Here is a 24,054-nt window from a genome sequence, read left to right on the forward strand (position 1 = left end):
GGAGCGCAGCGGGCCGGCCGCCGGCTCTCGGGGACGGTCGGCGCAGTCGCGAGCAGCCGGCGGCAGCTGTGGCGCCATCATGCCGCAGGAGTTCGAGCTGTGCCCCGGGCGCCGCATTGGCGGCGACTGTCCCTGCTTCATCATCGCGGAGATCGGGCAGAACCACCAGGGCGACCTGGACATCGCCAAGCGCATGATCCGTATGGCCAAGGTGCTCGGAGGAGGGCCGCGGGCCGCTGGTGCGGGCAGGGAGGTGGGCGTGGGCCTCCCGTTTACCCCGGGAGGAGCGGGCTGGTTGCGGGTGAGCGGCTGGAAAATGAGGTCGTGGTGGGAGGCAACATAAAGAGCGTTTCGCAGTCGGCGGTCGGTGCTTGGCGGCTCGTGAGTGCGCCGTGCGGGGGGCGGCCACGGTTGTGTGAGTGCCGGGCTGCCGATGACTGCTGCCTGCGTGGCCTTTGCGTGTTCGGACTGGGATCGGTTGCGCTGCTCCTATGAGTGATCCAGGTTCGTTTGCAGGACTGCGGGGCAGACTGCGCTAAGTTTCAGAAGAGCGAACTGGAATACAAATTCAACAAAAAAGCCTTGGAGAGGCCGTACACCTCCAAACACTCGTGGGGGAAGACCTACGGGGAGCACAAGCGCCACTTGGAGTTCAGTCACGACCAGTACAGAGAGCTGAAGAAGTACGCGGAAGAGGTTGGGATTTTCTTCACGGCTTCTGGCATGGACGAGGTATATACACCACACCGGCATGATGCAAGATTCAGCTGTTGCATCTGTTGTGCCTTAAAGCTCTTACAGTAAAAGGTCCACCTAGTGTTAAAAGATGTTGGGTTGGTAAATGAAGAAACTAGGCACGTAGCTCTGACTGTTTGCTTGTGTATCCTCTGCGGTTGATTATACGTCAGACTTTCCTCTGTAGGTTTTTTTTCTCTACTTAATACTAATCTTTTCCCTATTTTTTTTCCCCCTTTATTTCTGTTTATTAGATATAGGTTTATGTTTCTAAACACCAGAAATGTTTACACTCCTTTTTCCTTCAAGATGGAGAGGATCTTGATGTTGCTCTGCTGCTCTTGAAACATGTACTGATTTTTGTCAGTGAACTTTTGGGTAGTCACCCACCAGTCCGTATACTTCAGTGTACTGAAGTACAGCTCATCTGCTGCTGTTCCCCCTTGAGAGATGTGAAGTCTTCAACTTCTGCAAGTTGCCTACCTCAAGTTAATAAACACAGTGTATGACTGAATTGTATAGGCAGGAGAGTTCAGGTGGTGGTTAAACCTCAACGCGGAGTGTAGGTTATATATTCTTTTTCTTTTATTTGAAGCAAGCCAGGCACTTTTTCCATAAGGCAGGCACACCGGCATTTCTATAGCTGTGCAGGTAGCCTTGCCCAGGGTGGGATGAGATGGGATTTATGTGATGTCTTCAGGTGACCTGTTCTGCGCCTTGCTTTCCTTACTGTCAGAGAGAATTGCTGACCCATTGGTTTAATCTCCTTCCTTGTAATTCTTCATCTGACATAAAAGTTCCTACTTTCCTTGTGCCTCCTTTTTCTTTATTTGAATAACATTATTGTCTCCTTTTTTAATTTATATATATATATTCCCTGGACTAAGGAATTGCAATTCCTTCGAGCTTTTTCCCCTTTCAAGTCCTCTGGCCATTCTCTTTGTTTCTGTTAACACACTGTTCTGCTGTCTGAAATCCCTGAGTTGCTCTGTCCCTGCTTTGTGCAGCTCTCAAACCCCATAAGAAGCTTATTTCAGGTGTCTGACGGATGAAAAGATGTAGTGCATGTATTGCAGTAGTGTGTTGCCATGGGCTCAGAAACAGATCAGGGAAAAGAAGGTGCTGCAGTATTTATTTTGTTGGTATCCTCATGTCTAAGGGGCCTACAGAATAGCAACGCTTTCTCTGTTTTTCATTTATGAAAAGAACATTTTAATTCTATAATCTTGGATTTCCATAACTGAGATCTGAAACACCTGTGTGCCTTTGGAGTGAAAAATCAGGTTCTTTTCTGACGTTGTAGTGAAATGCAGAGCATGTGAGATGTGGTGGTAAAGTTCAGTTTCTACCTGTAAAGCCCTTTTTTGTTCTCAAGCTGCTTCCCAAGCTTGTTACCTCATCAGTTGGTTAGTAGTACTGACATCGTTCTTTGAGCAGCAGTTTCTTCACTTGGCTGCTGACACTTTAGCAGTAGTTCTGTTAGCCACAGATCTTTGAGCTTTCTGTAGATGTTGCATAGATTGATGTAGTATTTGTTATCTTGTGTAATTTGAATGTAATCTGTGGAACTCCAGGTATGTGAGGGAGGTTAAAATGTGTCTTTAATTGTATGAGGAAGTTCTGTGAAGTGACATGTGAAGTAAATACAGAGACTGCAGGTAAGTTCTTCATCTGCTCTGTTCCAGAGTGTACCGGAGATGGAACAGGATCCCATTGAACCACTCCCTCTAGCGCTATCTCCACTGCTTGAAATTACACAGAGTGGTTGAGGTCAGTAGGGAGCTCTGGAGGTTGGCTGGTCCAACCTTACTGCTCAGGCTGGGCCTGTTCACAGAGTCCCTTATAAAAATCTGCCAACTTCCAGGAGACGTTTATCCTACGAACATTAGTATTAGATGCCACGTCCAAATGTTGTATGTCATTTTGTTCAATCTCCTTGGATTAAATCTATGGCTTTGTTGTATATCTTTATGCCCCATGCATGTTAATGAATAAACTGCATTAAAGGAACATTATACATCCTCAATGCAAGCAATTGAACCTCCATCTTAATGATTATAGGAAAATTAAACCAGAGAAGCTGTGAATCTCTTTTGAACATTACCTCGTTCTTTCTCTAGCGTTAAATGTATTTGGAAGGAACAAAGAAGGAGCCAATGAAACTGGAATTGTTTGAGCAGCAATTGAAAGGGGGACAAAGTTAGTTGGCTGTCTCATTGTTCCCCTCAGATGTGAGCAGAGGATTTTAATATCACTCACTACGTGGGATCTTTAGTGTATTAACTTTTAAAAGGTTAACTTGCTGATGGAATTCAGATTTTAACAGAACCTTCACTGACATCTGAATTGTCCCAAATGTAGTGTGCACGTTTTGAGAAAAAGGCAGAAAGAAACCAAGATTTGAGTAAACTGCTTTCCTGTGTTTTCTTTGGCATGTTTTATATTTATTTTTGGATATCACTGATAGAAGAAAATCCCTTGTAGTTTTCTTTTTGCCCACCAATAGTTTTGTGGATGCCTATATAATAGTTGTAAAGGCATCTGACAGAAAAATCCGGCCACATTGTCATTGTTGATCTTGAAATCTAGTCCCAGAGTTTCCTAACTGTTAGTCTTCAGACCAGCCTCTTGAAGCAGAATGGTGCATCTGCTATGCATTTATTTGACCTACCTTCCCTTTTCTTTTGTACCTTCTATATTTGGAACTAGTAGAGTTTGAGGGTTATGTATACATGCCCTATTTAATTAAACATTGCTTTTGCTATTTTGCAGGGTTAGCTTGTTGATGGTTCTTCTCTGTCCTTAACCCAGCTGAAGCAGAATGTTGAAAAACAGTGATTTTCATTTATTTGTTTTCTTGCAGATGGCTGTGGAATTTCTTCATGAACTGGATGTTCCATTTTTCAAAGTAGGGTCTGGAGATACAAACAATTTTCCGTATTTGGAAAAGACTGCAAAGAAAGGTAAGCATTATCTTTTGAACAGTCTTTGCAGAGTTACAGTAGTTGTTGGGGCTGGAGGGAACCGCAGCCTGCCAAAGAACGTTTGCTACAGCAGGTTGTGTAGGAAAATGACCAGATTGGTTTTCAGTATCTCCAGAGAAGGAGACTACACAGCCTCTCTGGGTAGCCTGTTCCACTGCTCTGTCACACTCACGGTAAAGAAGTTTTTGTTTGTGCTCAAATGGAACTTCTCATGTTCTGCTTAGTGCCCATTTATTCTGTCACTGGGCACCACTGAAGTGAGCTTGGCCCCATCCACTTGTCTTGTGCCCGTTTTCAATTCATCCCCTCTTAGCCTTTTCCAGGCTGAACAGCCCCAGGTCTCTCAGCCTTTCCTCATAGAGGTGATGCTCCAGGCCCATCTTCATCTTTGAGGCCATACATGGATGCTACCTAGAGCTTCCCTGTTTTTCATGTACTGGGGTACCCAGTCTTAGTAAACTTCATTGGCTTCACAGTGTCTCACCTGTTCAGCTATTATATATTTCCTCAATTTGATTTCCAGGGAAAAAAAAAAAAAAATCGCCCATCTTCCTTTCTTAGTTAAACTAAATACTACAGGAACATCAATTATGCTTGTGCAGATTTGTTAGGGATCAAAACTTGCAATCTTGGCAAAACATTTTTTTCTTGATGGCTAGGACGCCCAATGGTGATTTCCAGCGGGATGCAGTCGATGAACACAATGCACCAGGTCTATCAGATTGTGAAGCCCATCAATCCAAACTTCTGCTTCCTGCAGTGCACCAGTGCCTACCCGCTTCAGCCTGAGGATGTCAATCTTCGTGTTATATCGGTCAGTGAATAAGTAAGAGTGTCATAGGCATGGTACCACAGAAGGGCTATGCGCTTCTGTTGCATTCTGTTTCCAGGTCATGCTCGAGTTTGCTTCTGAGAAGTGAGAACATGCATCATGGTCCTCTCATTCATTCTGGCCTCGAAGTAAAATTATTAATTGGGTCCTCTTTTGGCAGAACTCAGACCTAAGGACTACAGTAAGAGAGATTGCTGTTGGGGCTTTGCAGTTAAATACAAGGAGACAGGAGGTTGAAGTATGAGCTTTGAAAAGGAAAGAAAAGGATGTGGACAGTTATCTCACCTCTAGGAGGGTATGTGGAACTGAGGATGTGATTCTCAGTTGAGAGCTTAACCAGATAATTTCATTAAAAAGGCTTTGTGTAAATATCAGAGCTGTGAGAGAAAATGCATTATAGTTTCTTTTGAAATTATTGTTTGGATGTGCCTGATACTGACGTAGTAAAATGTTCCCAGATTGGCCAGTGTTCATACATTTGCCCAGCTTTATGCACACGGTATTTGTTAGCTAGAGTAGAACTGGATGTGACCTTATTTAATTGCCTGTGGGACTGAATAGCTCCTGTGTGTGCTGCTGAAAGGATTGCTTCAGGTTTGAAACATTGGAAGGTGCATCTGTTTCGGACACAGGTTAAGCTTAACAAGGTGTTAGGTTCTATAATGAAAATAAACTCCATTTGCACAGCTTATAGCGGGGGTGGGCTTTTAAGACCTTGAAGACTACAAATAAATTGAAAAGTGTAAGAGAAGTCGTAGAATAGAACAAGTCTTTCTCATTGTCAGTATTGATAATCACAGTGAACTTCTCAGAACACAGCAGTGTGAGCTTCTTAAAATAGAGTGGTTGGTAATGCAGTGTGAGCTGGAAGTTCTTCCCGAGCATAACCATCAGCTTGTTTGGTGGCAAGGTAACTGCCTGCTTCTTAAATGCAGTTATTATTGTCAGATTTGTTCTGTCTTTGATATTGCTGCCCTGGCAATTGAGACCAACTCTGTCACGATTCCAGGCTTATCAGTCAGCTTTTCCCGACATCCCCATTGGCTATTCTGGGCATGAAACTGGCATTGCCATTTCGGTGGCAGCTGTTGCTCTGGGTGCAAAAGTCGTGGAGCGGCACGTGACCCTTGACAAAACATGGAAAGGAAGTGACCACCAGGCATCCCTGGAGCCAAAGGAACTGGCAGAATTAGTGAAAGCCATCCGTACTGTGGAAAAAGCAATGGGTTCTCCAATCAAACAGCTCTTGCCTTGTGAAATGGCTTGCAATGAAAAGGTAACATTTGCTTTTGATTCATAGTCAGTAACTCCTATGCAGAAAAACAGCATCCAACACCTGGGTTTGTATTCTCAAGGTCTCAGTTTTTGCCACAGTGTTTTGTCTCTGCACTCTAATTTTCCACTGCAAAGGAGCAGCACATGCACTGTTCTTATTGCAGTGTAACTTTAGTGGAGACCTGCCATTTCTTATCACGTGCCATTTCTGGCAGCCAGTAGCAAACCAGAGCACTGTCAATTTTGAGTTCAGTGGAGTATTATGTATGTTCCGCAGTGATTAACATTCTTGAGCAGTTAATACGTGTGAATGCGTGAGCTGTGTTTACACAGAGCTAGAATGATGGTCAGTATACTCAGATTCCCTTCATTCTGATACTGGGAAACACCAGTGAGACATTGAATTTAGAAAGGATTTAGATTTTCCTATCAGCCTTGTTATAGTGAACGTTTCCATGCTAACTCAAGCTTCTTGTGCAGTAAGAGATTAAGCAGCAAGGTTGGGCAACCCTTTCCCAAGTATCTGTATAATTTTTTTGTACTCTCCTGGTATTCCGTACCTAGGATTGTGTTTGACTTAAAAGTTCTTTTTATTTTCTCCTCTGTAGCTGGGGAAGTCTGTTGTGGCAAAAGTGACCATTCCTGAAGGAACCGTACTGACACTTGACATGCTGACAGTGAAAGTGGGAGAGCCTAAGGGATTTGCTCCAGAAGCCATCTTTGATCTGGTGGGCCAGAAGGTTAAAAAAACAATTGAGGAAGATGAAACCATCACTGAGCAGGCAGTGGAAAATCATGTCAAGAAAGTGAAATGCTAAGCCAAAGCCCTCCATTTAATGTTTTATGATGTAGGTCTGTCCTACTGCACAACATGTTTAAGTATAGTGACATGGTAGGTTAGAAAGGATCTAAGAAGATTAACATTTTCAGGGTCTGTTCTGCAGGAAGTTTTTGCAGCTAGGGGATATAAATTATAATAAGCAATTTTATTAGAAACTGCATAGTACTGTGTCTAGAAAATACCATGTTCTTCTTCTTCCATTCCACTTAGATAAATCTTGAATTTTTGCCAAATCTCAGACCAAGGTCTGCTGTTCTCTAGCTTTCCTTTTCTGGTGAGAATACACTAATCCTAATAATTTATATATACTTGAATTGTTCTGTTGGTGGAAAGTCTCTCTTTGCATTCAACTTGAACTTGCACCCTATGTTCATGGGATTAAGGAAAATGGCAGAAGAGAGAAAGATTACCTAAACTTAGACAACTTTACACATGCAGTGTGATAGATTCTTCTGAAGATATGTCTCAAGATTTAAAAAAAGTCTCAAAGAAATGGGTGGCGGGAACCTGCTTGAGGAATGGAAGCGGATAAACTCACAGAAGTGTGGCAGTATAGAGGAGATAAGTGTCTGTTCCTGTGATGCTACTCTTTTGAAAGCTAACTCCTTGAGGAAAACTAGGTTCCAGCATGCACTTAGCTTTGCAAAGGCAGTACCAACAAAGTCAGTGAACTGGATATGTAGACAGCTCCCATATAAGGAGCTAGAAAAGGAGCCTTTTTTTACATTTTGTAAGCTGAAAGGCAAGACAGCAGGTTAGATGGGGCAAAATTTGCCCAAGATGGATCAGTGAAAGTAAATTTAATCAGTGCTTCCAGAAATTGGCAAAAGCATCTCAGCTTATTGAATCCTGGCATCCTAATAAATTCTACAGTGCAGTTGGCTTTCTCTATTTGTATGTGGGGACAGCTTCTCAGGTAAGAAGTCAAATGCTAGTAAAGATTTTGCAGCCTCCTTTTTACCTAAAGATGCTGTGTTGGGATTCTTCCCAACCCCCATGCTGCTCCTTAAAACAGCTGAAGCTAACTGCTTGACTACGTCACCTCACTGACTGGATCACAGCATGGTTGCCAGCACTCCTCTGTCCACTCCACTCTTGCCAGTACAAGTTCTTTTCAACTAAGAAGTGCAGTTCCACTGCCCATTGTCTTGCTGCTCTTGTCTTTGTCTGGGCAGAACAAAATTAGCAGCAGGTATAAAACATTTCTTAACTAGCTTGATTAACACCAAATCATATTGGTGTTATCAGTTTGCATTTGTCTGTGACAGAATCATTTGCTAGTTATGATTATTATGGTTATTGCTACCTCTTGGTCATGAATTGGTAAAATATCTTGAATTTGATGGTGATGTTTCTGTGCCTGTGAGTAGTTTACCTTCAAAATGTATTCTCTTCTGTAGTTCTATCTTTTAACTGGGAAGAAACTCTTTGAATCATGTGCCTGTGACAATCTGTGAGTGCTGATGCAGTATGCTTGCCTTACATAAAGAAACAACTCAATTGTTGAATTTTTTTTAATGGCAAATTTTAAAAATAAATCCAGCTTTCAAAACAAGCTACTGTTCTTGTATTTCAGTTCTTCCTTCCTCCCTCTTTCTTCCCTCCTTCCTTGCTGCCTGCCTGCCTACCATACTGTAATACTTCACTTGTAGTCATGTCAAGTGAAAGCCGCAAAAGAGGCAAGAGAGAAAAGACTAGCTAAGTGATTAAGAGAGGCTGAATCCCCTTGGGGGAGAATGGGTTTGGAACAGGAAGGAGCCCTTTGGTCCAGGATGGAATGCTGGCATGAGCTGAGCAGGGACTTAGCATCAGGAGAGGACAGGATCTGAGGAAAGATCTTGCCTTTGCCAGTAGCAGAGAGGAGTCAACAGCCTTTAGTATTTGAATCGCCAAAAATGACCTGGCTTGCTTCAAGTGGCAGTGCTTGTTCAGGTAAACAGTACACCTGGCTGATAAAAGCACAGACTCCAAAGATTTCCAGGGCTGAAAGCACAGAATCACCTAAGTTGGAAAAGACCTTTGAGAACATCACATCCAAACATCAAACTGGCGTACCAAATCTACACTACACCACCTCTCCCATGGCCACATCCACACTTCTCTCAAGTATCTCAAGGGATGAGGACACCACCAGTTCCCTGGACAACATGTTCCAGTGCTTAACCACCCTCTACATGAAAAAAAATGCACAATATACAATTTCAGCCTTCCCTGGTACAACTTGAGACCTTACATTCTGCCACTTGGTACCTGAGAGAGGAGATGAGTAACATCCTCTTTGCAGCCTTCTTTCACGTAGTTGCAGAGACTTGACAGCAACATTACAAAACCATGACAATGAGGTCTCCCCTCATCCTCTTCTTTTCTAAACAACCCCAGTTACCTCTGTTGGTTCTTGTATGTCTTGTTTTCTAGTCAGTTCACCTGCTTTATTTTGTTGCTCTTCTCTGCACACACTTGAACAACTCAGTATCCTTCTAGTGAGAGGACTAAAGCTGAATGCAGTATTGGAGGTGTGGTCTCACCAGTGGACAAGGGGACAGTCACTTAGCCCTGCTAACCACAGTTTCTTGCATAGGCCAGGATGCCATTGGCCTTGATCACCTGGGCAGACTTCTGGTTCGTATTCAGCCACATTGACCAAAACTTTCCCAAGCCTGTGCTGCTATATAGAGTTGTGACCCAACTGCAACACCTGCATTTGGCCTCACTGGGTGTCATGAGGTTGAACATTGTCCATTGATCCAGACTATCCGGGTCCCTCTTGAGACTCAATACCTTAAAGCAGATCAACATTCCATCCTAATTTGGTACTGTCTGCAAACTTACGGAGTGCTTGATCCCCTCATCCAAGGCATTGAAAGAAATATTTAAAACTAGCCCAAGCACTCAGCCCTGGAACATACACTGTTGACTGCACTGAACTCTGGTTACTAGACTGGGAAAAAGAATAAATCATTCATTATCCCTACAGAGAAACAGCAGATGAAAAATAATCCTTGTGAACTGTCTCTTCTAGTTTTATATTCATTTGCCTTTACCTAGCAACAGTTAAAGAGACTTTTGAAATAGGAAACAGTAATTTAAGCACAAGTGCTTCACTGACCTAGTATTTTCAGTGCATCTGTGGGTTCTCCATTTGCTTCAGTTTCTACTGAAGATGAACAAAACTGTTTCTCTTGCTTCTGCTCTTGGTGTGGGAAGAACAGGGCCACCCAGAACCCCACTTCAGACTCCATCAAAATAGGACCAGCTCGTGGATAGACAGTAAGTCTGGCTACCGAAGTGCTCACTCTACTTGAGGTACTTCTTTAACAGTCAGTGCAACTATTTGCTATTTACATTTGATGATATTTCAGAATGAACCACTTAATTTAGTGTATTAATTATCTAAATCTGATGTCAACTATTAAAATTACACAATATCTGTACTCAAAGTGTAAGACAAATTAATACCGTGCACAACTGTAACACCTCCAACCTCATAATAGGATGGAGCTGGAAGAAAACATCAAGAAAGACCTGACAGTGGTTAAAATCTGAGCTTTAATACACATTTCTTCAAGCACTAACCAGACTTCTTCCATTTTACAAGTTTGAATCAAGTAAAAAAATACAATGCAAGGCACTTTAGATGATACACTGTCACTGTTTATAAATGGCAGATCAAACTCCTCCACAGGAAGATACTGCTTTACTCAAAATCAGCTGATTTGCTTGAATTTCCCTATTAACTTGCCACAGCTGAATCTTCATATAACAGAAAGTGATTCATGTAAATCACTACTACAGCAGATTTTGTACAAAAAAACAAACAAAAAACAAAACAAAACAAAACAAAAAAACATGAGATTGCAAGCTTTATTTTACTTTGTTGCTTATGTTAGTTTCCATATTCCAATGGACCCTTCCCAGATTCTCAAAGCTGGATAAACTGGCTCTGTGAACTTGCAGCGGAAGGTGTGCAAATGCGTCATGCCCTCAGTAACATTATAGAATGAAAGGATTCCGGCTTCATAATCCAGAAAGACGCCAATGCGATCAGGATCATCTTCTATCAGGAGAGGGATCCTCTCCCCCTTGTGAAATGCCCAGTATTCAAGATCAAACTTCTTAATGCACCATGATGCTCTATTCCAGCCTAGTCGACAGCTTTCAGAGTCTCCTTTCCTGCCAATGGAAGGGTAGGCTGCACCAATCCACCACCCAGCTCCAGCATGAAGGAGGTCAACTTCCCAGTAATGGCTCCCAGAGAAGAATGCGTCTCTGCTCAGCACTTGCCATAATTTATCAAATCTCTGGGGACCACAAGGGTATAATATCCTCCTCCAGCTACAGCTCACTACAAGACGGTCATCAGACAACTTCAGCCGTGGATGAAGGCTGTCATATTCCCAGGTTGGTGATCTCGCATCTGCAATCAAAACCATAAATGTACTTGCTATGTCTATTGTGCCCTTTGAAACAGGCTCAACTTATATAAAAAAGCCTACAAAGGTGCCCATGGCTGGCAGTGTCTTGGAAACTGTGATTTTGCAAGGAGTAAGAGATATTTTTTACTAGGAAGCACTGCACTGTCTATATGCAGCAGTGCTCTGAAGTTGCACAGTCTTTAGTGCAGGTCAGTAAAAGATGTATTAAATCACCATATGTGTGTTTCACAAATGAGATAAGTATGCAAATAGGTAGGCTACAGACACTGAGAGCTTCTGCTTATAAGCAGGAATGTTGGAGACTGCTATTGTGATGACAGCCTAGGAGTTTTAGACAGCAGTGGAGCAGACCCTTGGGTTGTGAGACCTCATTCCAGTGAGATCTCCTTTGAAAAACAGGGTAGGAGTCTGTTTCATACAGTCTCCACAGCTCAAAGCAGAAGCATCGGGTATGTAGCAAAGAAACAACCTACCACCTCACAGAAGTGCATTGCTACTAACTCTTAAGCAAACGCAAATAAATTTATTGCTTAAGAAAATGAAAACAAAACAATAACAAAGGATCAAACAGCATCAAGATGACTGTTCTGAATAAAAACACAGGACCAAAATTCCACAGACAGAAACAAACATTTCTTTTCCAATATGAGGTACAGAAAATTGTATTGACTTCCAGGCAAGGCTTGATCCTCCTAAACATCAGAGCCCTTCTAAAAGACAAGACTGTGGCAGCAAACATTGGCTGTTTCAGTGGATGGACCAAGAGCGTTTGGAGCCTCCCAGCCTTCTTTAACCACACTTACGTTTTAAGAAAAGCATCCGATCAACAGGAGTCACTGTTTTCAGCATTGTTCCAGGCTCCCTCTTTGAGGTGGCATTAAGGCTAGTGAATACATCTGGGAAAAGATGAAAGGGGACAGCTTAGGTAAGCGTGTAAATGGAAGAAGATGGCTCAACACTCAAGGTACACTCTACACTGTGAGGGATTTTATAAGATGGGTTATTTGCTTCCCTGTGTTGATAAATTCCACCCACATCCTGAGGAAGGTTGTAGAGTCACATGTCCCATGAGACAATCTGCAGTACTTTTCCTGAAGAAGGGCCACTTGCTCTTCATGCTTTCCCCCTTATACTCTTTGGATAGCATGGAGATGCTGGATCCTAGAGATGCAAAGGAAACTACACAACCCAGCACAACCACAATTAAGCACCTACCATACTTCCAAAAGCACACCACTATCAATTGGTAATACGAGACAACTCCAGTTAGTAGTCATAGCGCACCTCCATGGCACTATCTAGTAACTTCCCACTCATCATGCAGTGGCCATTCAGATTTGGTCAGGTATTTTCCCTCAGCACTCTGCTCTACTGTTTTTGGCTGCTGCTCTCAGAAGTATCATTAAAAGGTAGCTGGGTATAATCTAATGGTCACTGTGACCCTGATGGTCCATAACTCAGGTACTGTCAGGATTTCCTCATGCATATGTGGCTTTGTGGCTCTATGTTAGGGAACTCCTTGCCTTAGTCATGCCAAAGGTCACTTAAGGATGAAATACCAGTTCAAAGAAGCTCCAAGGAGAAGCGGTTAGCCCACCCTTAAAGTACCAAAAAACAGATTTTTATTTTTTTTTTTCCCAAATTGCCTGGGACAGAATTATCACTAGGCATATCAACTACATAAAGCACCCATTTTTTTTACATGTTCCCAATGTCTCGGGTCTGCCATGTATCCCACCAGAGCATTTACACCCAAAAGTAACTGTGAAAGGACAGATCAGTTGTGCAGGTGTGATGGTTTAGAGATAAAAACAACATAAGTTCAACAGGAAGAAAATATCCACAATGAAATAACTGATAGAGGTGGGAAAAACATCAGAATAACTTGAAGGCATGAGAAAGACCTCTTCTAGAATTAAAAGAGAATCGTCATAAGATTCTTCATCACCAGAGCTATAGCAACATTAACAGTTGCTATTATTAATTAACAACATTAATTAGAAACAACAGCACACGTGCTGTTTTTTCTAGCTCTCTGTTTATCTAGTAGAAGATCCTGCTCCTACTTAGAGACCGCTCTTTATTTAGGAGAGCAGGAGAAAGCAAAATTCACTGCACTCTCCCAGGTATACCTTCTTTAAGCCGAACTTCTAGCGGTTTCTGTAGAATGGACTGAAGAAATTTCATGAGATACGAATAGTGGTTGAGTATGTGCTCAAATGAGAGAGGTATTGGATGCCACTGTTCTGGATGTCTCCTTGAATCCTGCATTTCCTTCTCAATTTCTGTGCATTTCTGAGGGCAGAAAAAATAAATAAATAAATAAATAATGAGTACAGTCAGCAGCATAAATGGATTCTTCCCTCCCAGCTCCCACACACGCGGGCAAAGACAGCTCCATTGCGAGGTGAACTAGGCCATAAAAAGTACACCTGGCCGTGCCTTCCTAATAGCTCATTAGGAAAGAGGTGAACTTTCATCTGTAGACAGAAGGAGAAGCACCGTCACCTCCAGTAAAATGCTGGCTACTGCTCAGGGAGACTGCAACTGCTTGCAGTCAAGACAACTTTGCCTCAGAATGCCAGAAAGGGCTGGCTGTCCTCAAACATTATTACGCTGCTCAAGGAAAGACGTGTTACAGTGTTAATGTTCAAGACAATCAAGCAGGCCTAATTCTTTTTTTCATATATGCTTAAAGGTATAAAGAATCTCCTTTAGACCTAAAATCAATGCCTGAACCCAGCAGTCCTAATATTAGGAACCAAACTGGTCCACCACAACAGCAACAAAACAAAACAAAAAATGCAGTGAAAAAGACTGTTTGTTGCAAAAGAATCTACAGAAGCCAGCCACTAGAGCAGTTTATCAGGGACTAAGAGGGTAAGAGGTAGAAAGAGGCTACACAATACCACCTCCAGGAACTGAATAGGATCCCTGCACTGCTGTATCTCTCTGATTCGACGTGAGAATGCCTCCAGGGCTGCAAGCTCATCTTGACAGGACTGCACCTGCTGACCATGTGCTTCAAGGGCCTGCTGAGTCTTTTCATCAATGACGCTTCTTGCCAGTTTCTCCTCTTCCTGAAGCAGTAACTGGAGCTGTGTCACTCTGTCCAACAGCTGCTGTTTGCTCATAGAGGCGTGTGCCTACAGATGAAGCAAAAGAGTGCCTCCATACTCAGCACTCCTTCCCTAGAGAAGAAGCATCTGTCTGGGTCTTTGAAGGGACACAGACTGAGAAAAATGGCTCTCCTAGGAAAATGATCACCCAGTACAGTAGCAAATCATGCTTTACCTTTAGTTCAGCAGCAGCTTGCTCTATACTCCTTCTGTTACCAGCCTGTTGCTCTTTTCTCACTTCTAGATTCCTCAAATACACTGTGAGGAGTTCCTGTGCAGTAAAAATAAAATAAATCACAAAATTTACAAAATATAAAGTAAAATCTGTTTTATAACATTTGTTATATATATATATATAGTGTTATATATATATATAAAACTATATATATAGCTTTCTTTCCTAACAAGGAAGTATGTTACTGAAACATTTTATAAGGCTATCCAGTAAGGCCAGTTGCAACACAGCATAAACATTCTATCCTTTCACCTGCTGCTCGGTGGGCAGCTAAGCAAGCACCTTCATTCAGATCATCTGTGGAAAGCTCTGTCTTTTGTCAAAAGTACAGTGAATGTTCAGGATATTTGTGCAAAAGAGCAGTTAGAAACATCCACCACAGTGATGCTGTGGTCAGTGACTGTAACAGCTAATACTTAAATATCAGCATCTCCAGAATCTGTGCCGTGACCTGTGGTGTACTAAGCAACACAGCTCTGCTGCACCTGCCCCACAGTTTTTCAACCACAGCCCACTGTGGGCTGAGCTGGTACATTCAGTGATGCCTTTTTGTTATTAGTAACCCAACCCTCAGCAGTGCACGAGTGCTGAATACAGAGCCTCCCAGCAGCACAGGTAAAGCAGCTCCACAGCTATAGCCATGTCAGCAAACTCACTCTGCAGCAATTTGTCATTTGGTTACGACAAGAGTCAGATGATAAATATGCTGCAGGCAAAACCAGAGAGAGCTCACAGCTGGCAGACCCCTGCACACATACATACACAAAAGCAGACAAATGCTCCACCTGTATGGAATCAGGAAGTTAGGCCATACCATCTCTTCCAGCCACAGCTTTCCCATCTCAATGTCCCTGACAGACCGAAAGACTGTGCTCCACCTCGTGATGCAGGAGCTCTGCTGTGCCCAGTGATCAGAGGGCATGGAGCATCCTGACCAGTGATACTGCACATGCTTTGATTCAGGGAAGAACCAGCTGATAGACCTCGTACAGCTCTGGTCATCTTTTCCTGGCACCCCCGGTTTGCACTTTCTAGGAGCACTGAGGAAGGCTGTCAGCCTTGCAGCTGTCTCAACAGAACAAAACAAAATTGCTGGTCCAAATATGATCCCTGAGGCTATGACAACTGTGGAGACACATCTGCACCTGAAATCTCTGCAACTCAAGGCCAGCAGATGTCAGCAGAGACTTCCTATGAGCATCCTGTTACACCTGGACTCAAGTCTCTTCTTCAAGAATCTTCTTCACTTCTTCTGGTCCAGAAGCCAGGAGCTGTTATCTGCCAACAGCTTCCATGCGCACGGGCCACAGCAAGACCCATCTCTGTGGTCGGTTTGATGGGACAGAGCAAGTGTTCCCTGCTGTGATCAAAGCAACACCTGATAGCACGATGACGTCCTAGCAGCTGCTGAGCAGGGCTGGAGCAGCATCAGGGCCTTCTGTGTTTCTCCCTCTGCCTCCGCACTGAAAAGTTTGGGCACTGGGAGCATCACACTTATGCTGACCGCCCAAACTAACCGTGCCCCGTAACACACGCCCAGCATCACAATACAGAGCGGGTGTTAGTGGTCAGAAGCTGGGCGGGCATCGATCTGACAGCAGGAGGCAGTGAGTCTCTGCCCTGCCTCTTTTGTCTTGTTTCCTTCCTCTGGCCTTTTCCTTCTCCTTTGCCCTCTTGAACTACGTTTACTGTGACCCACGAATTCCTTTGCTTTCGCCCATCTCACCCTCTCCCCGCGCCAAGTGGGGAAGCGCCGTGCAAGAAAGCGCGGCTGAGCCATTCGGCGGACCGACCCCGCGCCTCCGCCCCACTCCTCACCTACCGTTCCCCCGCGCAGCAGCGGCGCACCGTCCGCACCCCTGCAGCTCTCCGAGCCTCCCACCGCCGACAGCGGGAAACCCACGTGCGCCCATCCCGGGCAGGAAAGGCGCAAAAGAAAAGGCTCCGATCGGGAGCGGGAAGTTCGCGGCGCGGAGCCCTCCCGCAGCACGGCGCGGCTCACCTGCTTGTCGCGGACCGCCTGGAGCAGCAGGTGGGCGTCGTGGCCGCGGTGCGGACCCAGCGCCGGGCAGAGGGCGCAGACGCAGAGGCCGCAGTCACCGCAGAACAGCTCCAGAGGCCGCCCCGAGTGCACCGCACAGCCACGCGGCCCCGCCACTGCCCACGGCTGCAAATGCGCCATGGCGGCCCGGGCGGATGCGGGAAAGTGTGGGTGCGGCTGCCGGGGGCGGGCCGGCGAGCCCGGGACGCTGTGTTTTCCGTATTGATAAAGGAATTTGAGATTTGTGTTTCAAGAGCGCTGAAAAAGTAGTTGTTATTGTTTTTAATGTATTTGCAATTCCATATTCAGCCGACATAAATTCATCTTTTCAAACGGAATCTATGGAGTGGCAACCAGACATTCAACTCGAAGAAATACCTGACCATATGTCTCCACCAGACCTTTGTGAGCCCGATCTGATCAGAGAAATGTATCTCTCATTTCACAACCACATCTTATCCACGCCATTGCTTTCTGGCAGTGTGTGTATTTGTGAACAGCTGTTTTCAAGGGTGAAGCAGAGGAAGAGTAACATTGTGTGTTGTAGCTGAGAACTTGCTCTTTCAAACAGTGCCCATTGTGTTCTTTGTATGGGTTGTAGATACTGTGGAAATAAATGGGGGGCTTTACTTTCAGAGTGACCTACATATATGTAGCCCAATAAAATTCCTCTTTACTCAGTGTGGCCCAGGCAACCCAAAATTTTGGACACATAAGATCTAGTCCAGCCATCAACCCTTCACCACCATGCCCATCAGCCACATCAGCAAACTTCATGGCACACCATCTGGTGTTTTCCTGTCTTATTTCCATGAGGTCCGTGCTTGTGCATCACAGGCCCTCTGCAGAGCAGCCCCACCTCTTTGTCCCCCAGTTGAAACTACAGCAGACTTGCAGAGGGCACATTCTGTCCTATTGCCCCAGCTGTTGATCAGGATGTCAAACAGCATTGGCACAGCACTGACCCCTGAGGAAGGGTGCTGGCACCCAGCTGCTGCCTGGACTTTGCACACCTGATGGCAGTGCTTATTTCCCAGCATTCCAACCTCTGCTCTGCCTGTCCTCACTTTGGCTGAGGATGTGACTGAAGTGCATGCCTTGCAGCATCTCAGCTTGCAGGTTAGGAGTATCTGTGGCACTATTTCCATTTAATGTATCACTTTCACAAAAGAACATTTTGAATTAGGCTCTCTCAGCTTTTTGATGGTTTTCATTGATTATTTTTGAGGGGAAAGCTACAGTAAAACTGAAATGTTTGCAAACAGCAGAGGTTGGCCAGGCACTGACACCACATGCTCACATCAGCTGTTCTTTCACCCCACTGCTTTGCTGCTGAACATCATGGCCAGAGATTGCTGTGCAATGGCTGTGTGGGGCTGCAGGAGCAGCAGGAACTTGTGTGCAGCTCTCAGTTTGTTCCTCTGCATGGAGGGGCTCTGTTAAGGGCTTGAAATGGGGCTCGCTTCAGACTGTGTCTGGGGCAGCTCATGGCCAGCAGGAATTCTCCTCCACTTTTGTGGCACCTTTGCTGTGGCAGTAAGAGAGAGTTAAATAAAGGAGAGAAAGAGCAGGAAGCCACACACAAAGCCATCTCATGCTTCTCCCCCAGATGGGGGAGAAGGGTGGTGGGCAGAGCAGGGCTCAGTCTTACACCCTTCGTTCTGACTTTGGAGTGAGTTTGGAGCGAGCATAACCCATGGTACATGACGAGGAGGAATCTGAACTTGGGTGCTGCCTTACATTTCCCATGTCAAGCAACAATCCTGCTGGGTGCATACCTGCAAGACTTATGTGTGGTGCTGGCAGCTGCAACACACAGATGCCTGGCTTTGGTGTAGCCATTGTGTTCTCCTTGTCCTTGTGAAGAAAATTCCTCATGCAGTGCTGTGTTTTCATTCTTGGATGTATGGGCTCAGAGGTGCAGTAAAGCCTGTTGTGCACTGTTCACAGGTTCTGGTGAAGATCCCAGGTAAGCAGTGATAGAATGATGGGTAATGGCCTTAAGTTGTGTCAGGAGAGGTTTGGGAAAAACTTATCAGAAAGAGTGGTGACACGGTGGCACAGGCTGCCTAGGGAGGTGGGGGAGTCACCATCCCTGGAGATGTTCAAGAATCGTGTGGATCTGGCACCGAGGGATGTAGTTGGTAGTTGGACTTGGTGATCTTAAAGGTCTTTCCAACCTCAATGATCCTATGATTCTTTTTGTAGCCATATGAGAAAGAACCAGAACACTGCTTTGGTAGAGGCATTGAGAACAACAGTTTGAAGAGGCAGATAGGTAACATCTGTAGACATCAAGCAACGGTGAGTCCCAGCCACAAAGAGTGGGTGTTCAGCAAGGTGAGGAAAAAAAGTCCTGTATCAAACCAGAGTGCTCAGTAAAAGTTGCCTTTTCCCAGGTGTGAGAAGAGAAACGATTCTTCTTGCAGAATCAGAATTTCTTTTGTTTTCTTCTTCCTCAGGGTTAACCACCTGGGAGATGGGGGAAAGCACAAAACCATAATCACCCTTGTTTCATTCCGTGCCAGGTGAGCTGCCTCGCATCTTTTTCACATGTCTGTAGACTTAAAGTAACCTAATTGTAGAACAGATTTGGAAGTGTCTTAAAATTGCTGCAGTGGTTATATTTTTGTGTTCAAGTTTCATTTTCCTGAAGTGGAAATCAAACTTGGAAGTTCTTGTTTTTACTGGCACTAAATGTTCTTTGTGTTTTAACATATTCATTAAAGAAGCAAGCTTGATTAGAATCACAGGATCACCAAAGTTGGAAAAGATCTCTAAGATCACCCAGTTCAACTGTCCACCTACCACCACCATTTCCCACACCTTTCACCACAGCTGCTTATACTTAGGTCAGCCATATGGAGGTATGGTTTCCCCCTGCCCAAGTCAGGTCTTCATATAGATTCTGTTGAATTTATTCCAACAGAAATTATTATGGAGTGTGTTCCTGGAGCTCAGAGACTGTAACGTAACAAGGCATTATCACAGAATCACAGAATCACAGAATTATAGGGGTTGGAAGGGACCTCTAGAGATCATCGAGTCCAACCCCCCTGCCAAAGCAGGCTCCCTACACCACGTCGCACAGGTAGGCGTCCAGGCGGGTCTTGAATATCTCCAGAGAAGGAGACTCCACCACCTCCCTGGGCAGCCTGTTCCAGTGCTCCGTCACCCTCACCGTAAAGAAGTTCTTGCGCACATTCGTGCGGAACTTCCTATGCTGAAGTTTCAGCCCATTGCCCCTAGTCCTGTCCCCACGCACTACGGAAAACAGACCAGCCTCGCCACCATGGCTCCCACACTTCAGGTATTTATAAACCTGGATCAAGTCCCCTCTCAGCCTTCTTTTCTCAAGGCTAAACAGACCCAGTTCCCTAAGTCTCTCCTCATAGGGGAGATGCTCCAGGCCCTTCACCATCTTTGTGGCCCTCCGCTGGACTCTTTCCAAGAGATCCCTGTCTTTTTTGTACTGGGGAGCCCAGAACTGGACACAGTATTCCAGATGAAGCCTCACCAGGGCAGAGTAGAGGGGGAGGATCACTTCCCTCGACCTGCTGGCCACGCTCTTTTTAATGCACCCCAGTATGCCATTGGCCTTTTTGGCTACAAGGGCACACTGCTGGCTCATGGCCAACCTGCCATCCACCAGGATGCCCAGGTCCCTCTCAGCAGAGCTCCTCTCCAGCAGGTCTTCCCCCAGCCTGTACTGGTGTATGCAATTATTTCTACCTAGATGCAAGACTCTACACTTGCTTATGTTAAACCTCATCCGGTTTCTTACTGCCCAGTTCTCCAGCCTGTCCAGGTCTCTCTGAATGGCAGCACAGCCTTCAGGCGTGTCAGCCAATCCTCCCAGCTTCGTGTCATCAGCAAACTTGCTGAGGGTGGCCACTATCCCCTCATCAAGGTCGTTGATGAAGATGTTGAACAAGACTGGACCCAGCACAGACCCCTGGGGGACACCGCTAGTCACAGGCCTCCAGCCAGACACCGCACCGCCAACGACAACCCTCTGCACTCTGCCAGTCAGCCAATTCTCGATCCACTTCACCGTCCACTCATCTATCCCATACTTCCTCAGCTTTGTTATAAGGATGTCATGGGGGACCGTATCAAAAGCCTTACTGAAATCAAGGTAGACTACATCTAGCGCTCTCCCCCCGTCCACCCAGCTAGTGACATCTTCATAAAAGGCCACCAGGTTGGTCGAGCACGACCTCCCCTTGGTGAACCCATGCTGAGTACTCCTGATAACCTCCTTTTCTCCCAGTTGCCTGGAGATGGCATCCAGCACAAGCTGTTCCATCACCTTCCCTGGGACAGAGGTGAGGCTGACTGGCTTATAATTACCCGGGTCATCCTTCTTGCCCTTTTTGAAGACCGGGGTGACATTGGCCATCCTCCAGTCTTCAGGCACCTCCCCAGTTCTCCAAGACCTTTGAAAAATTACAGAGAGCTGCTTAGCAATAACCTCCGCCAGCTCTCTCAGCACCCTCGGGTGCACCCCATCAGGTCCCATGGATTTATGGACATTAATGTTTCCTAAGCACTCACGGACCACCTCTTCCCTGACTAAAGGGAAATCTCCCATTCCCCAGATTCTCTCATCAACCACCGGGGGCTGGGATTCCTGGGGGAGAGCCCTTTCACTAAAGACAGAGGCAAAGAAGGCATTCAGTATTTCCGCCTTCTCAGCATCCCCCATTACCAGAACACCCCCCTCACTTAGTATGGGGCCCACATTCTCCCTAGCCTTCCTTTTGCTGTTAACGTACTTAAAAAACCCTTTTTTATTAACCTTTATCTCCTTAGCTAGATTCAGCTCCAGGTGGGCTTTAGCCTTCCTGGTCGCATCTCGGCAGTCCCTGACTACATTCTTATATTGTTCCCAAGTGGCCAGTCCCTTTTTCCACATATCGTGTACTTTCTTCTTTCTGCGGAGCTTGCACATGAGTTCCTTACTCATCCACGCAGGTCTCCTGGCACCTTTTCCTGACTTCTTAGTTACAAGGACGCACCGATCCTGAGCCTGGAAGAGGAGCCATTTGAATGCTAGCCAGCTCTCACAGGCCCCCTTGCCTTCTAGCACCCTGGCCCACGGGATGGCCCCAGGTAAGTCCTGGAGGAGATCAAAGTTGGCTCTCCTGAAGTCCAGGGTAGCAATCCTACTTTTTGTTTTGCTTCCTCCGCTCAGGATCTCGAACTCCACCATCTCATGGTCGCTACAACCCAAGTTACCCCCGACTTTTACTTCCTTAACGAGTCCTTCCTTGTTGGTGAGAATAAGGTCCAGCAGCACCCCGCCCCGCGTCGGTACCTCGACCATCTGCATTAGAAAGTTATCTTCAATACACTGCAAGAATTGTCTGGACCGCGCATGCTTGGCCATGTTGGTTGTCCAGCAAATATCTGGATAATTGAAATCCCCCAAAAGTACCAACGCCCGGGAGCGTGATGCTACTTCCAGTTGGCTACGGAAGGCCTCATCAACCTCCTCTTCCTGATCAGGAGGCCTGTAGTACACACCTACTACAGTGTCCCCCTTACCAGCCTGGCCCTTGATTCTCACCCACAAGCTCTCGACTGCTACATCACTCTCCCCCAGGTGGAGTTCAATACATTCTAGCTGCTCTCTCACATAAAGAGCAACTCCACCACTCCGCCTTGCTAGCCGATCTTTCCTAAAAAGGACATAGCCCTCCATGACAACATTCCAGTCATGCGAGCTGTCCCACCATGTCTCTGTGATCGCAATGAGATCATAGCCATGCGATCGCACACAAAACTCCAATTCTTCCTGTTTATTCCCCATGCTTTGCGCATTAGTATACAGGCACTTGAGAGAAGGAGCATCTCCCCACCTCTCTCCATGCCTTTGAACCCCTTTGTCAGCACCCAACACGCTCTGCTTTAAGCCTTGAACTGCCGCCTCAGACCCAGTGGCCCTCATTTTGTCCCCCTCCCCCTTCATACCTAGTTTAAACACCTGTCAATAAGTCCTGACAGTTCCTCGGCTAGAACCCTCCTACCCCTTGGAGACAGGCCGCTTCCATCTGCAGCTGTCATGCCAGGAGCCGAGTAAATTCTCCCATGATCAAAAAAACCAAAACTCCTATGTCTGCACCAACTCCTAATCCATTTGTTTAAGAGGTGGGTTTTTAGGCCCAACTCAGTATCCCTCCCTGTCACTGAAGGTACAGATGTAATAACCACTTGTACACCTGTACCTTCAACTACCCTCCCCAGTCTCCTGAAGTCATCTTTTATGACCTTCAGGCTTTTCCTACTGACTTCCTCACTGCCAGCCTGAATTATCAGCAGGGGATAGTAGTCAGTAGGCCGGATCAGACTGGGAAGTCTCCCAGCAATGTCCCTGACTCGCGCCCCAGGGAGGCAGCACACTTCTCTGTGTGTAGGGTCGGGCCGGCATATAGGGCCTTCTGTTCCTCCACTAGATGCTAAGATTCCCTGTGGCATCAGTTACTGCAAAATCTATTGAATGCAAAGCTATGGGATCATTTTGGAGAGCTCGATTGCAGGATCTCACTTCTGGAGCAGTAGCCAAGAAGGCCTGCAGCCCTGAGGCCTTCAATACACATGGGTTGAGGAACTTGAACCACAGTTAGCATGAACAAATCTCATCTATACTTTAAACTTCAGATACCAAAGCAGATAATCTGCTTTTTAAGGATTAAGGCAGATTATACCATCCACTTCAGACACTGAGTCCTTGCAAAAAAGTATCCTGCTTCCTCTGGCTGATATCAGTAATTAACCTTCTTCACAGTGAACTCTGGTTTGCCTGAAGGCTTGGGTCCCTGGCCCTCTGCCCTGCCCCCATCCCCTGGGGTAGACTTAAGTTATGCAGCAATTCTGCATTTGCTTTGCTATTCTTCTATTTACAAAAATAAATAAATAAATAAATAAATAAATAATGGAAATTAACTTGTTGAGCAAATAACACAAAAAAGAGTGTAGAACTGCATGATTTACACATACTCTACTGCAACAAATGTTTGTTAAGTGTCCTCTGTGCATTTCTTGGGTATACTATTGGTAGTGCTCAGTACATGTTAAGCCCTACAGAAGATTTTCTGTCCTTTTATGTACAGTTAATGACTTTGTACCTTGCAGACATAGATCAAACATCATGCTAACACCTCTCACTTGTGTCAGACACCCCAGAGTTGAGATAAATGGCCCCATGATAGAATTGTGTGAGTACGTGAAAGAATGAGCAGCCACCCATGATCAAAGCTGACATCTTTGTATCTGGATGCTGCTACATGGTGAAGACCATACATACTGCAGCTCTTAACTGCTTTCCACTTTTTGTTGCAGACTGATGGTCCTCTACTTTGAAGTCTTACTGAAAATAAAAAAAAAAAAAAGCAAAAAAAAAAAGCAAAAAAAAAAAAAAAAAAAAAAAAAAAAAGCAAACTTTTGCTTCCAGGCTGTGCAAATTCCTGTCCCAGTTTATCTCCTTGAATCTGTCCATGCTGTCCCAACAGAGGAAGATGAAAGGTCACCAGCAGAAAATCTATTTTTTGAATTTG

General features: G+C 45.3%; 2 protein-coding genes across 3 annotated transcripts; one reads left to right on the forward strand and one right to left on the reverse strand.

Moving 5' to 3' along the window:
- On the forward strand, nucleotides 1-8,215 carry NANS (N-acetylneuraminate synthase). Its single transcript, XM_072359308.1, has 6 exons — nucleotides 1-211; nucleotides 517-732; nucleotides 3,599-3,698; nucleotides 4,379-4,533; nucleotides 5,561-5,827; nucleotides 6,435-8,215. Exons 1-6 carry the CDS (start codon nucleotides 80-82, stop codon nucleotides 6,642-6,644), a joined length of 1,080 nt encoding a protein of 359 aa, XP_072215409.1. The 5' UTR covers nucleotides 1-79; the 3' UTR covers nucleotides 6,645-8,215.
- A 1,980-nt stretch (nucleotides 8,216-10,195) lies between these two features.
- TRIM14 (tripartite motif containing 14) lies at nucleotides 10,196-16,646 on the reverse strand. Of its 2 annotated transcripts, XM_072360143.1 has the most exons (6): nucleotides 16,457-16,646; nucleotides 14,395-14,490; nucleotides 14,013-14,246; nucleotides 13,233-13,395; nucleotides 11,904-11,996; nucleotides 10,196-11,081 (listed from the first exon to the last, which is right to left on the reverse strand). In XM_072360143.1, the coding sequence occupies exons 1-6, from the start codon at nucleotides 16,634-16,636 to the stop codon at nucleotides 10,546-10,548; spliced, it is 1,302 nt and encodes a 433-aa protein (XP_072216244.1). In that variant the 5' UTR covers nucleotides 16,637-16,646; the 3' UTR covers nucleotides 10,196-10,545. The 2 variants fall into 2 exon arrangements, with proteins under 2 accessions (XP_072216244.1, XP_072216245.1); XM_072360144.1 differs by lacking the exon at nucleotides 14,013-14,246 and having other exon boundaries at nucleotides 10,463-11,081; nucleotides 16,457-16,639.
- Nucleotides 16,647-24,054: the final 7,408 nt, after the last annotated feature.

This window comes from Excalfactoria chinensis, chromosome Z (assembly GCF_039878825.1).
Source record: "Excalfactoria chinensis isolate bCotChi1 chromosome Z, bCotChi1.hap2, whole genome shotgun sequence".
Lineage (NCBI taxonomy): Eukaryota > Metazoa > Chordata > Aves > Galliformes > Phasianidae > Excalfactoria > Excalfactoria chinensis.

Bases quoted from the DNA above. Each gene is read 5' to 3' on its own strand.
- TRIM14 (XM_072360143.1), bottom strand. From the start codon at position 16,636: ATGGCGCATTTGCAGCCGTGGGCAGTGGCGGGGCCGCGTGGCTGTGCG. The intron at 14,247-14,394 runs GTAAAGCATGAT...CTTCATCTGTAG, and splicing joins AAGCTGCTGCTGAACTAAAG to GCACACGCCTCTATGAGCAA. The intron at 11,082-11,903 runs GTAAGTGTGGTT...TTTTGATTGCAG, and splicing joins TCGGATGCTTTTCTTAAAAC to ATGCGAGATCACCAACCTGG.
- NANS (XM_072359308.1), top strand. From the start codon at position 80: ATGCCGCAGGAGTTCGAGCTGTGCCCCGGGCGCCGCATTGGCGGCGAC. The intron at 3,699-4,378 runs GTAAGCATTATC...CTTGATGGCTAG, and splicing joins GGAAAAGACTGCAAAGAAAG to GACGCCCAATGGTGATTTCC. The intron at 4,534-5,560 runs GTCAGTGAATAA...TCACGATTCCAG, and splicing joins TCAATCTTCGTGTTATATCG to GCTTATCAGTCAGCTTTTCC.